The sequence below is a fragment of the Alosa sapidissima genome, chromosome 1, assembly GCF_018492685.1.
Source record: "Alosa sapidissima isolate fAloSap1 chromosome 1, fAloSap1.pri, whole genome shotgun sequence".
Lineage (NCBI taxonomy): Eukaryota > Metazoa > Chordata > Actinopteri > Clupeiformes > Clupeidae > Alosa > Alosa sapidissima.
This window is the reverse complement of record NC_055957.1, coordinates 4,259,280-4,273,878: the sequence shown is the minus strand read 5'-3', so window position 1 is coordinate 4,273,878 and position 14,599 is coordinate 4,259,280. Positions and strand designations below refer to the sequence as shown.

Below are 14,599 nucleotides of genomic sequence, written 5' to 3'. Positions count from 1 at the left end.
TCTGGTGTGGTTCATCTGACCACTGATGCTTTTGTGTTGTGGCCAACTCTGGTCTGGTTTCAGTTCCACTGTCTGTCCCAAGTTGAATGAGCCCTCCCCCATGCTTCCTGGACTGAGTTTTGGCCTCTGAAACCCAGTAAGGGAGGCCTATGCAAGCTTGGCTGTAGTCATTCTCTCTCACACACACACACACACACGCGCAAGCTTGGCTAGGTATCCCTTAATCTGCTCCAACTTCTGCATGCTGGGGGATGCCGGCGACATCAAGCCACCATTATCAACGGCTGGAAGTAGACCTTACCAACGTCATAGTACTGTCATCCAGTGCATAGCCAAAAAAAGACCCAAACAAACTAGTGATAAGGGCCAGTTGTGTTTCAAGGTCACATCAGTGACCTGTGGGGATTAGGCAGTGGTCAATTCAGAGATCTAGGATTCCAGCGGATATAAACATTCCCATTCTAACCTGTCAACAACCTACACAATTATTCTAAGATGCTTTTAATGTGAGTATGCCTTTTCATAAAACACTCACAGTCACCCAAAAGGGGCTGAACCAGAACAGGTTTTAATCCCAGCCCATGGCCAGGTCAGGGTGACTCTCCCTCATTCCCATAGTCTAAATGACTAGGCTTCACTCATCATGAGTATTATCTCAACAGTGACTGTGTGCCTGGCATTTACACAAACTTTTGAGTTGGACTGAAAAAGGAATGTAATATTTACACATGTCTGTGTTCTTAATGAGTTTTTTTAAGATATCAGATCTCGAACAGCGGAATGTGGAAGGCCTTCAGCTGTTGTAGAGCATCATTCTGTCGAATCTCAGAGTTGGAGTTTCATCAAATTGAAATCCAATCCACGCAGGGCTCAAACACAAATGTATTGTCTTTTTATTTTTTGCTGCTCCAACTGCCCGTTTGACCTCCCCGACCAAACCTCCTTCCTTGAATGGCCTTGAGCTGCACTATGGCGCTGGGGGTAACCAAATAAGGCGACGGTCGCGCGCGGATTCCCCCTCTCCCTCACTCGCAACCCCTCGCGCGCCCCGTGGCCCCGCTGGCACTCGTCGGGGTATAAAGGTCTGATCCCCAGCAGCTGCGCATCCCCCGTCTCTCCAACAGACCCAGTCACCGGAGCAGATCTGGTGAGTAAGAGCATTCGGGCGAGCGCTGGAGCAATTACAACAACAAAATACAGCTGAACTAACACGATTAACAACACCCCTCCCTAACGCTAACCGCGCTGTACCCTCCTGACGCCTTTAATCTTGACCTACATATTAAAGGACACGCTGTTGTCTCTTTAGATGGGTCAGTCGGTCCGCGCAAAATAACTGACGATTAGCGATGCTTTGTAACAAACTGCACTGTAATGACACTGGAATGCGGGTGTGAAATGCTTGATGGCATGCATGAAATATCATGACGGCTATAACTCACTGATGTCACTCGTCAAGAGCAAACTACAGTCCTCTAATACGAATAAACTTTGAATGACTTTATAGCATAGTACATATGGCTCCTTGCTCCGGCCGTTTTACAGTCACAGTTTCAAACTGCACAATCCCTGTTGTCCCAGTTGATTTAGGAATATGCGCAACTATTAAAAAATAATCTGTAGAATGTGGATTCAGGAAAACATTTGAAATGGCATAAGAATACGAGGATTGTGTCTCAACGACAGAACTCCCTCTGACGCCATGTGCGACGACGAGGAGACCACTGCGCTGGTTTGCGATAACGGTTCAGGTCTTGTGAAAGCTGGCTTCGCCGGAGATGACGCTCCCCGCGCCGTTTTCCCCTCCATCGTCGGCCGCCCACGTCACCAGGTAAACTCGGGCCTCTTGTAAACACAGTTAGCTCCACAATAAGTTGCGTCTGCGCTCCCTGAGTCAGTACTGCGTTTGGTAAACACTTCTGTTCTCTGCGCCAGGGTGTCATGGTCGGTATGGGCCAGAAAGACTCCTACGTTGGTGACGAAGCGCAGAGCAAAAGGGGCATCTTAACACTTAAATACCCCATCGAGCACGGCATCATCACTAACTGGGATGACATGGAGAAGATCTGGCACCACACCTTCTACAACGAGCTGAGAGTTGCACCGGAGGAGCATCCCACCCTCCTCACAGAGGCGCCCCTCAACCCCAAGGCCAACCGGGAGAAAATGACCCAGATCATGTTTGAAACCTTTAACGTCCCAGCCATGTACGTGGCCATTCAGGCGGTGCTCTCCCTTTACGCCTCGGGGCGTACCACAGGTCAGGCCCGTCAGTCCAACTGGAGGCATGGGGGAACCGTGTGTGTGTGTGTGGGGGGGGGGGGGGGGGGGGGGGGGCGGGTCATGATACCTAAACCTGCGCCTTTACCCAATGTCCACACTGTACAGGTATCGTGCTGGACTCCGGCGACGGTGTAACCCACAATGTGCCCATATACGAGGGTTACGCACTTCCTCATGCTATCATGCGTCTGGACCTGGCTGGCCGCGACCTGACTGACTACCTCATGAAAATCCTGACAGAACGTGGCTACTCTTTCGTCACCACAGGTGAGTAGGCCAAGCCTAAGAATGTGACGTGTGCGCAAAGCGTTCAGTGAGAGTCCAGTATGATAGAGTCTGCTTGGGTGAATAATAACCCATGCCTTGCATTACTGACAGCTGAGCGTGAGATCGTGAGGGATATCAAGGAGAAGCTGTGCTACGTCGCACTGGACTTCGAGAATGAGATGGCAACAGCTGCTTCCTCCTCCTCGCTGGAGAAAAGCTACGAGCTGCCAGACGGACAGGTCATCACCATTGGTAACGAGAGGTTCCGCTGCCCAGAGACCTTGTTCCAGCCATCATTCATCGGTACGTAACCAGCAGCATTCAGACCCACAGCGACGAAGGCCATATGGCCTTTATTTGTCTTTGGCGCCGGAACATGAACACAAGCAGACTTGTCACATTTACGCGCAATGTATTTGCCCACTTGCACATAGGCTACACATAGCCAGAAACTATTACGTCAAAAACAGTGTTGTTATGCATCAGTGCCGCAACAAGGGTGCCAAAACAGACACTGTCGACCCTCAGGACCAGACTGACATATACACTTATAATTACCAAATGTAACAGCGCTCCGAGCAGACAGAGGCGCTGTCCATTTCAGCACCGCCGCCTCTTGAGCGGACAGATAGTTTGTAGTTTGATATGAAGAACTTCACTAAACTTGGCCAAATATGAGAATGTTAATCAAAGGGGTCTGCTTTTTTATTACCGTAGGTATGGAGTCTGCTGGTATTCATGAAACTACGTATAACAGCATCATGAAGTGTGACATCGACATCCGTAAAGACCTGTATGCCAATAATGTCTTATCTGGTGGCACGACCATGTACCCTGGTATTGCTGACCGAATGCAAAAGGAAATTACTGCTCTGGCTCCAAGCACCATGAAGATCAAGGTATGCACCATTTTAAGTTGTATTTTAGCTAAATGTGACGTTTTCGCCACACAGATAATTCTATAATAGGACACTTTCTCCGCGTTTTATGTCTAATTTCAGATCATTGCTCCACCTGAGCGTAAATACTCCGTCTGGATCGGTGGCTCCATCCTGGCCTCCTTGTCCACCTTCCAGCAGATGTGGATCAGCAAACAGGAGTACGACGAGGCTGGTCCCTCTATCGTCCACCGGAAGTGCTTTTAACCAACACACTTGGCTTGCTACAATTACCACCGTCTTCAAAGCCAGTACTGTGTTTCATGCAACGTGATCCGTCACCATTCAACAGTTTGTTTTTACACAAGAATACATTTGTATGTGTGAATGTCCTCGTCAACAAGACCCAGGACTTGCCATGCGTGCTCTGCCTCTGAGTTTTATTTTGAACACAAAAGCTGATTGAGTATCCGGAGTGTGTTATGACAGCATTATAAATTGACTTGTTATTTACAAGCATGATGGATTACGTTTTAGTCTTGGAAACTGCACCCTAAAGGGGGAGGGGGGGGGGGGTCGCCCCGTTTAGGTAGCTAAGGTTTCCTTTCTTCGTCACACAGGAGTAAGAGTTTCCATTCTTTTTTCGTGAGGCACGCAAGAAACGTGACTCAAGAATAGATTAGACAAGATTGGAATTGAGATTATGAGAGATTACTCCAGGATGAATGAGATATCATCTTAAACCAAATTATAGTCTGTCCTACTACAACAGGCAGGGCCTGAGTTATGCTTTTGAAAGCTGGAGAGGTAGACTCAACTGCAGTGATCTATGGCTATTTCACAATTGTATATGTAAATGAGTTTTAGTTGCACATACATTTACATGGTTATATATTTACGTGTTGTTTTAAATTTGCGTCTGCGTTGCCGTTGCCGTTATTTTCAAGTACGATTTACCATGACTAGGTACTATTTATGGTGCAAAAAGAGTTTTATTTTAATCAACTGATCGATGTCCTAATCCACAATTTGAGTAAATATATGTTTCATCACCATATGATTGATAACTTAAAACACTCGATAGAATTATTTTGTCTGAAAACTGGCATACGGCATTGGACAAAATATCAAAGTTGTGTTAGATTGAAACCCTGAGCTCCACAAAATCTTAACTAAAATGTGTCACCAAATGTTTTACTTGTGAGAACTAAATTAATCACAAACTGCCAAAGATTTGATGTCTTACAATCTATTCTAGTAATTACACGATTTTGGTAACCCAATCAAAACGATCTCAAATCACATTAGCTAATAAACTTAGCTGTGCCTTAAAAAAATCCGTAAGTAAGTTGAATAGACGCTAGTGTCTCAGTCAGGATTGATCAAATCTAAACAAGGCGGGGCCAGATATTTTTAAACTCACGAGCAAACCCCGTAAACCGATTAGCAACTCAGATGCTACTTTCACTAGTCGCACACTAGCCATGGCATTATCAAAGACCGTGGTAAAACAATAGCTCAGTGCGCCGCTGCAGTCAAGCAGAACGGGGGACGGCCGTGGATATACAAGGACATCTGTCAAAACAGGGCAGATCATTAGCAGATAGTACAATCAACAAGTAGCCTACACGCACCGAGAATAGATTTGGGGAGAGGCCTCTGCAACCCAAAGATTCTAACCCTGACACCCACCACCTCTCTCTCTCTCTCTCCCTCTCTCTCTCTCTCTCTCTCTCTTTCTCTCTCTTTCTCTCTCTCCCCCTCCCACTGTTTAATCTACCTCTACATCACGGGACATAATACATAATTCTTCCTGCCTCAGTCACATTTACGCGCGGTGAACCAGAGACACCATCGCGCCCGTCGCGCAACCACTTTTATTGTAGATTAATCCGGGAGAACCGGACTATATTTTCAGAATATTTTGAACATGAGAAATCCCGGCATTTTGGCAGCTCTCCACAAACCTGTCTGCGCGTGACGCAGGAGGAGACTACTTAAGGGGGGATTAACGCTGGCAAGACATTAAATCCAACCTCCCTCCACCCAGACACTGCGCGACCCATCAACCTGATCTGGGGATCGAAAATAGGAGGGCTTATATTTATCAGCACTTTGGACTGGAAGACAAGCAAAAGTGTGGGATCGCCGTGCAGGCTTTCAACAGTGACACTGCCACAAAGCGGGGAGCAGGTGCCGCGCGTGTGATCAATGCATTTGCCAGATAGAATCAGAACCACTGGAGAGTAAGAAAACGCACACACGCAAGCACGCACGCACGCACAGGAAATAACATTTCCCGGGAATTCGTGCAGAGTACCGTGTGCTCTCGTCTCCGAATGAACAAACATGGGGGAATGGACCATCCTAGAGAGGCTCCTGGAGGCTGCTGTCCAGCAGCACTCTACTATGATAGGAAGGTAAGACAAAAGTCCACTCTATTTGTGAAAACAGACGGAAAATGCATTGTTGCTGAGGACGTGGGTCGGGGAGGATTTGCCCTGCCTTGCCTTTGGCTAGCCAGCACGGGAGACCGACGATAACGACCGGTCGGCTTGTAATAATAATGCCATGAAAAACATTGAGACAGTGTCAGAGAAAGTGTGCAGACACGTTGAAAAGCTTTTATGTACTGCAGTAAACACATTAACATGACACAAGTGTCTTGAAGATACAGATGCAGATATGATATGCCCAGATAGCTCCCGACAGCCGTGCTACCAGCTAGCCTGATAACAGCGAGAGCGCCGCACTTTCAGCACTGGACAGCTCCCCAACATCTGCTTGCCTTGCGCTACGCTCGACAGCAGTCGCTGTCTAGTTCTGAAATGGCTACAATGACATTTAACAAAATAAAATTAAACCAAAGAACACATATTTATACACTTTTTTGTCTGTTTGTTTTTTAGGATCCTACTGACAGTGGTGGTGATCTTCCGGATTCTAATCGTAGCGATAGTTGGAGAGACTGTTTATGATGATGAACAAACCATGTTCATCTGTAATACCTTACAACCGGGCTGTAACCAAGCATGCTACGATAAGGCATTCCCTATCTCCCATATCAGATATTGGGTGTTTCAGATCATAATGGTTTGTACACCGAGTCTATGCTTTATCACATATTCGGTTCATCAGTCTGCGAAACAAAAGGAGCGGCGGTACTCAACTGTGTTTCTGACGGTGGATAAGGATCAAGATTCAATGAAACGAGACGACAGCAAAAAGATCAAAAACACAATCGTGAACGGAGTACTTCAGAACACCGAGAACTCGACAAAAGAGGCCGAGACCGACTGTATGGAAGTGAAAGAAATCCCCAACCCCAATAGAACTGCTAAGTCCAAAATGAGACGGCAGGAGGGAATCTCCAGATTCTATATTATTCAAGTGGTTTTCAGAAACGCGCTGGAAATTGGGTTTTTAGTTGGTCAATATTTCTTGTATGGATTCAACGTCCCCGCTGTGTATGAGTGTGATCGATATCCTTGCATAAAAGATGTCGAGTGCTATGTCTCGAGACCTACGGAGAAGACCGTGTTTTTGGTCTTCATGTTCGCAGTCAGTGGTTTTTGCGTGGTGCTGAATTTGGCAGAACTGAATCACTTGGGGTGGAGAAAAATCACAAAGGCCGTAAGAGGAGTGCAGGCTAGAAGGAAGTCCGTTTATGAAATCAGAAATAAGGACTTGCCCCGAATGAGTATGCCCAATTTCGGTCGCACCCAGTCAAGTGACTCTGCCTACGTGTAGCGCACTGAGCAAACTGATGGTGCAGTCTGTAAAAATGTAACGAAGAAAATAAGAGACAGAATGGAGGATTCCGCTGGCCGTATGCCGTGTCATGAGTTCAATGAGTGGGTAGATTTTTATTTGATAGTCTTTTAAGGACTTCAGTGACGAACGTGAGTCACACGTTTGTTGGTCTGTTTATTATATTGCACTGATGCAACTTTTTAGCGACGTTTATACTCTGTAAAGCGCTTAACAGAGCATACAGACGTGTTCACGCATTTACTCTCGGTGGCTTCTCTACTCTACTTGACAGAGTAAATGCGTTTTGCACTAAAAGTTGAACTCCGGGAGCCAAACCTTACCCGTGACGTGTTGGTAATGGTGTTTTTAAAAACACATTTTTCCACCAATTTTTGACACCATACGTATTTAGGCGACACAACATAAACCGGTTATCCAAGATTAAGGAAAATCATAACTACAGATTTATATATGTATGGATGTATAAATCAATGCGACTATGGATCGACCTAGTTAAAATAGTAGCGTCATACATGTTTTTTCTTTCGTTGCCTGTGTTGCACCACTGACCTTAACGTATGTAACCATTCCATTGCTATATAGCTGACTTGCAGAACAGTATCGGGTGGATTTGCTGCAAACGCTTAACGTCTGTGATATCCTTAATTTAAAATACACCAAAGCGCCCACAGCTTTCATTTGTGAAAAGTGATTTTTTTTGCTTTCGTGTGATCAAGTGCCATACTTGTACATAAAACATATATCTATATAAATATGTACACATATAAATATAAAGAATCTCTAATAACATTCATCATAAAAGCAAATTATTTGCTTGGATTATGCTAAATGCCGCCCAGATTTGCTTTAATTGTATTCGTTGTGATTTAAATGAAAATGATATATTCCATTTTCTCTCTTTTAACTTTGCAAATGACTGAAAAAAAATAAAGAGCTAGTCTTTTTATACGCCGAACGGGAATCTGCTTATTCACCTCCTCGATGAAACTCAAATCATAACGGCACAAATTTTTAAACAAAATAACAAAACAGTACAATTTCTAATAACTACAAGAAAATATTAAAAGTGTGGGCAATAACAAACTGCTCTGGTGCTACAGTTTTACACAAAACGTCTCCTGCTGCTACGTGTTACGATGACCAGACAGAAACTTTTTTCCTCAGTGAATTAAAGCAGGACTCGTGTACCCAAACCGCAACGTGCAAGGCTAAGGTGCGGTGCTTTTTGCTGTATCTGATCCGTACATCACAGCCTGTATTTGAACTCAACTGGCATGACGGTATGATTTCAAGCTTGTTGCAATTGGAGGCCCTAGAAAGATACGTGCAATGTCAGTTATGTCTTGTTTATATTACACAATGGACTGAGAACACGCTTACAAGACTCTTAAATGGAGGTGTTTCTATATGCCAAATATCAAAAGGAGCTTCATAACAACAGGAGCTGATAAGCCTTTTATGAAGTACAAATGAAACGTTGGCTCAATTTTTCTTTCTGTTATGTTTTTTTTGTTATTCTGGACATCCGTTTGTATGATTTATGTGTTTTTAGTGTTAAGACGAATGAAGTGCATGTTTAAGGTGCTCGTCTCAGAGACATATCTCGGACATTGCCGAGGGGCTGGTTGCGAGGTTTGCCGTTTGGTCGGCGCGCCTCTTTCTCGCGTTACAGGAGGAGAACTGCAAAGGAGGGGGGGAAAGACCGCAAAGGGAGTGGCTCTGCCGAATGCGGGAAGGTCCTCTGCGCTTCATGAAGGTCATCAAAAAAGACACACACAAAAAAAGAAAAAGTGCTGAATCCTAGTCCACCGCCACCGGTCGTTCGAGGCCCGACCATTCAGGAGCATCTGGGGGCAGGCGCGAGCTCTGCACCTGCCAGGATGAGTAGGCAGAGCTCGCGGAGAAATCGAAACGCAGAGCACTGACACATCAATCTCCAGCCCAAAGGGACTCGCTATTCATCTTAAACACAATAACCAAACAAAAGGGAAAAAAGAAAGTGAGAGAGAGAAGAAAAGCAAATAAAAGCAAAGAAAAGTGCAACTTCTCTGCTCGGCCTGGTGATGTGAGACAATGTCCTTCCTCCCTCACCTTCCCCACCCCCCAAACCCCCGTCTCAACCCCCCTTCCTCTTTTTCCTCCGGTAACTAACATTCCAGGACTTGACAGATAACTTACTAGTGGCCTGTAAGACTGGGACCGTGATCACATCAACAAACCACATCAGACCCGTGCCGCTGTAAAACTGCATCCATAACCTGGGACTGTGTGAGGGCTTCAACAGCAGAGCTTAATTTGCCACGAACATGCTCTCCTTCCAAAATAACTGAAGAGATCTGCACGCCAAGTGCAAGAAAAAAAAAGAAAAGAACCTTTCTGTGCTGTACTGCGCTCATAGAATTTACTGCAATATTCATACTGGTGTTTCAGTGGCTACTTCTAAATGGCAAAATTATTGGGTTATGTGTGAATGCAATTATGCATGCTGAGATGCATTTGACATCATGTGAGTGTTGGGAGGCTTGGTTAAATATTACATGACACCTGTGCTATTCTCCTCTGCATTCTCTAAGACCGTGATTGAATTCTGTTACATCATTTAGGTAGATATCTGACAGTCACATACTGGCGGATTGCTATAGTAAGATTGACAACGTGCTATTCCTAAGCGAGGCCAGTGTTTCTAATTGGCATGTGAAACTAAAAAAAGGCTCATAGATAGCCGAGATGGCACACAGACGGCCTCCCGAGGGCTTGTTTTGCTTTGTTCCAAATCTCTCTGCAGTGACAGTGCAAAACAATGCGATGCAGTCTGATGCTCGTCCTCCTCCGCGCCGCGGCACAGGTGGAGCATTCTGCACCACGCCGACAGATCTCAGAGTAGAGCGGAGCGGAGCGGGGCGGGGCGGAGGCGTCAGTCAGTCAGTCAGTCAGCGTGAAGCGCCTGCATGCCGCTCAGGACCCAGGTGCCATCTGACTCGGGACCGCAGCCGGCCCACTGCTGGCTCAGATGTGCCTCAGAGCCATTCAGCAGTCAGCTGATGAGTGTGTGTGTGTGTGTGTGTGTGTGGTGGGGGCTCACATGGTGGATCTGTCACAGATGGTCTAACTCGGCAACCCCTTTCTCTCCCTCCCTTTCTCTCTCTCTCTCTCTCTCTTCTCTGTCTTTCTCTCCCTCTCTTTCTCTCTCTGCCTCCCTCTCTCCCCCTTCTCTCCTGGGCAGGGTTTGGCCAGGGAGGGAGACTGAGGATGGTGGGGGGGTCACAGATCCACATGTGAGACAGTGAGGAGTGAAGGGGAAAGTCGTTTGTTTCCTCTGTGTGGTTTTACAATCTGAGCTAATGGCCTTGAGTACAGAGAGCACTGGACACCATTAACACACCCAAACCAACCCCAACCAACCCCAACCAACCCCACCTCTCCAACCAACCCCACCTGCCCAACCAACACCACCTCCCCAACCAACCTCAACCAACCCCACCTCTCCAACCAACCCCAACCAACCCCACCTCTCCAACCAACCCCACCTCTCCAACCAACCCCAACCAACCCCACCTCTCCAACCAACCCCAACCAACCCCACCTCTCCAACCAACCCCACCTCTCCAACCAACCCCACCTTTCCAACCAACCCCACCTGCCCAACCAACCCCACCTCCCCAACCAACCCCACCTCTCCAACCAACCCCAACCAACCCCACCTGCCCAACCAACCCCACCTCTCCAACCAACCCCAACCAACCCCACCTCCCCAACCAACCCTAACCAACCCCACCTCTCCAACCAACCCTAACCAACCCCACCTCTTTAACCAACCCCACCTGCCCAACCAACCCCACCTCCCCAAGCAACCCCAACCAACCCCACCTCTTCATCCACCCCCACCGCTCCCTACCCCACCTCTCCATCCACCCCACCTCTCTCTACCCCCCCATCCACCTAACCCTACCTGCCCCCGCCCCTCCACCCCCCTCTCCACCCCCCCCCCCCCCCCAACCCTCCACAACCCCATGCCCCCTTTTCTAAATATAAAAACCAAGCCTCCAACTCTTGACATGTTTTTACTGGAGTTGAACTGGTTCTTTATAAATGTAAATAGAATGAACTATTTAAGTTGGATGAAGTACTGTGAATTAAATCCACTTTCTCACAAAGATGAGAATATATCTGTTGGAGCTGAACTGTCATTTATTTTCCTGAATTCATCCATGGCTCAGTCTTCAGGAAATACAGTGTTTTATAAGGTGCAGGGTATCATAAGGTGCAGGGCATCATAAGGTGCAGGGTATCATAAGGTGCAGGGTATCATAAGGTGCAGGGCATCATAAGGTGCAGGGTATCATAAGGTGCAGGGTATCATAAGGTGCAGGGTATCATAAGGTGCAGGGCATCATAAGGTGCAGGGTATCATAAGGTGCAGGGCATCATAAGGTGCTTCTTACTGTAGCTGTTACGTTTCTCTGCCACGTGCATTTAAATCTGATTACCTTTGGCACCTTTGGCAAAGACTTTTCACAGCCTATCTTTGATTATGTCCACAAACTGACATGAAAAGCCATTTCACAGCGTATCTTTCACAGCGTATCTTTCACAGCGTATCTTTGATTATGTCCACAAACTGACATGAAAAGCCATTTCACAGCGTATCTTTCACAGCGTATCTTTCACAGCGTATCTTTGATTATGTCCACAAACTGACATGAAAAGACTTTTCACAGCCTATCTTTGATTATGTCCAGAAACTGACATGAAAAGCCATTTCACAGCGTATCTTTCACAGCGTATCATTCACAGCGTACCTTTGCTTATGCCCCAGTCCTGAACACCTGTGATGCTGCTTATGTGTCTTACTGCACTGCTGCGGCTCAGACATGGTGTGTGTATGTGTGTGTGTGTGTTTGTGTGTGTGTGTGTGTGGGTGCGTGTGTGTCACTGACAACTCTGTTACATGTAAAGGGTGTGTGTAGAAGGTGTGTGTGATGTTGCTAAACCTGAGATGGTGATTAGATGAGGGAGTGGGGTTGAGTCTGTCTGTGTGTGTGTGTGTGTGTGTATGTGTGTGTGTGTATGTGCGTGCGTGCGTGCGTGCGTTTGTGCGTGTGTGTGTGTGTGTGTGTGTGTGTAAGGGGCTGTGTGTAAAGGGTATGTGATGATGCATGCTGGCATAGTTGAACCAGTGCCAGTGTGTGTGTGTGTGTGTGTGTGTGTGTGTGTGTGTGTGTGCGTGTGCGTGTGCGTGCACGCACGAGTGTGTATGTGTGTGTGTGTGTGTGTGTATGTGTGTGAGTGCATGTGTATGTGTGTGTGTGTGTGTGTATGTGTGTGTGTGTGTGTGTGTGTGTATGTGTGTGAGTGCATGTGTATGTGTGTGTGTGTATGTGTGTGAGTGCATGTGTATGTGTGTGTGTGTATGTGTGTGTGTGTGTGTGTGTGTGTGTGTGTGTGAGTGCATGTGTATGTGTGTGTGTGTGTGTGTGTGTGTGTGTGTGTGTGTGTGTGTGTGTGTGCATGTGCATGTGTATGTGTGTGAGTGTGTGTGTGTGTGTGTGTGTGTATGTGTGTGAGTGCATGTGTATGTGTGTGTGTGTGTGTGTGTGTGTGTGTGTGTGTGTGTGTGTGTGTGTGTGTGTGTGTGTGAGTGCATGTGTATGTGTATGTGTGTGAGTGCATGTGTATGTGAGTGCATGTGTGTGTGTGTGTGTGTGTGTGTGTGTGTGTAAGTGTGTATGTGTGTGTGTAAGTGGGGGTCAGGAAGGGGAAGGACACCCCTAAATCACTGGCAGACATCTTGTTAGGGAAGATAAAGAGCCCAGCTGGGATGGGCGTGCATTAACAGGCCCTTGACCTTTGCTGTTACCAGGACGACGACCCCACACACCCCGACACCCTGCTTCTCCAGAGTGCTGCTCTCAAGCTCACTAACGCTGCTCGAGTCTCCGTTAGATCTCCACAACACAAGATCACACCCGCACCACAGGAAAAGAAGCATCCCGCAAACCAGCATCATGGAGACTACATCGCCTACTTGTGCCCTATTTAGGTCAACTTTGAACGTGTAAAAAATTCATGGTGATTTGAATATGACCACTTTGTAAAATATCAAAGGGCTAGGGGTTGTAAATTGGGTTATTTTCCAGGACAGTCAGTTGTCATTAGCGGGGCACAAGCAGAAGCAGGGAGCAGCTCTGATGAATGCCTTGGCACTTCTGTATTTATGAGCGCGAGGCTGCAGCCTTGACCTGCTCCAGTTTCAAACACAAAAACCACACAAGGTCAGGCGGATGAGAACCTCACCAAGGGCTTAGATCTGGAGAGAGAGAGAGAGGGAGAGAGAGGCATCATCAGAGGATCGTTTTCACAGTGGCGTGGAATGGTGCACCAGACAGGAGAGAGAGAGAGGGAGAGAGAGAGAGAGAGAGAGAGAGAGAGGCATCATCAGAGGATCGTTTTCACAGTGGCGAGGAATGGTGCAATGGTGCACCAGACATGAAGAGAGAGAGAGAGAGAGACATCAAAAAGTTATTTAAAGATTCAATTCAAACTACTTTCAGGTAATACTGTAGGTTGTCTGTGGTATTAAAATGAAGGCCGGAACATGAATGACCACTGCAGATCTAGTGCCCTTTGCAGATCACATGACATTACCTACTGTCTGCGAAATTCATTGTACTTGCATTATATTTTTAAACACTGTAGAATGTTATTATGGATTTATTCCCTATGTATGAACATGTATATATAAAGGTTTAAAGAAAATAGAAAATGCTAATTTTATATGGTAATTTCATATGTTATATGCTACCTGCACTAATTCAAGAAAGAAGAAATTCAAACATGTTTAATTGGCGATGTAGAAATGATGACTTTGGGAATGATTATGCAGCAGGCCTAGCGCTTAGCCAAACACATTGCACAAAGCAAACAAGCTGAGTAAGGCCTACTGCTCTGCCCAGGTATTAGCATTCACCATTTCACCGCGCTCAGCTCTGCACAGACTACTGCTGGTTGCTACTTCAGAATAGCATAAACGCACCATAAGCACATAGCACCAAGGGCTGCAGAATTAGCTGCAGCATCACTAAACACTGCAGCCGTATCCTTCAAATCATGACTGTCTATTTAGCCTCTTTTAAAGAGTCTGAGAAGAGAGGATATGTTGTGGGGGGGGGGGGGGGGAGGGGGCTTCACTCCAGTCATGGTTGCTCTGGTTGCAGCATGACAGAAGCAAAGCAAGCAGGAGAAAACCTTCAAAGCTGGTCTTTTGATCCACTGGGCCAGAAGCTTTGAAATTAGCGCAGTTAGCGTACAACAACAAACACACACACACACACACACACACACTACTCGGTGCATGACTCTTTTACAGTAATTGTGACAACATATCCAACAAAAAACAG

At 46.5% G+C, this 14,599-nt stretch overlaps 2 protein-coding genes across 3 annotated transcripts; both read left to right on the top strand.

The window, feature by feature from the left end:
- Window positions 1-1,104: 1,104 nt before the first annotated feature.
- Window positions 1,105-3,944, top strand: LOC121712837 (actin, alpha cardiac muscle 1). 2 transcript variants are annotated; one of them, XM_042096894.1, is made up of 7 exons: window positions 1,105-1,147; window positions 1,687-1,831; window positions 1,936-2,260; window positions 2,389-2,550; window positions 2,662-2,853; window positions 3,268-3,449; window positions 3,552-3,944. In XM_042096894.1, the coding sequence occupies exons 2-7, from the start codon at window positions 1,703-1,705 to the stop codon at window positions 3,693-3,695; spliced, it is 1,134 nt and encodes a 377-aa protein (XP_041952828.1). In that variant the 5' UTR covers window positions 1,105-1,147; window positions 1,687-1,702; the 3' UTR covers window positions 3,696-3,944. The 2 variants fall into 2 exon arrangements, with proteins under 2 accessions (XP_041952828.1, XP_041952837.1); XM_042096903.1 differs by lacking the exon at window positions 1,105-1,147 and having other exon boundaries at window positions 1,672-1,831.
- A 1,332-nt stretch (window positions 3,945-5,276) lies between these two features.
- Window positions 5,277-10,647, top strand: LOC121712854 (gap junction delta-2 protein-like). The gene is made up of 2 exons (XM_042096912.1): window positions 5,277-5,848; window positions 6,338-10,647. The coding sequence occupies exons 1-2, from the start codon at window positions 5,778-5,780 to the stop codon at window positions 7,176-7,178; spliced, it is 912 nt and encodes a 303-aa protein (XP_041952846.1). The 5' UTR covers window positions 5,277-5,777; the 3' UTR covers window positions 7,179-10,647.
- Window positions 10,648-14,599: the final 3,952 nt, after the last annotated feature.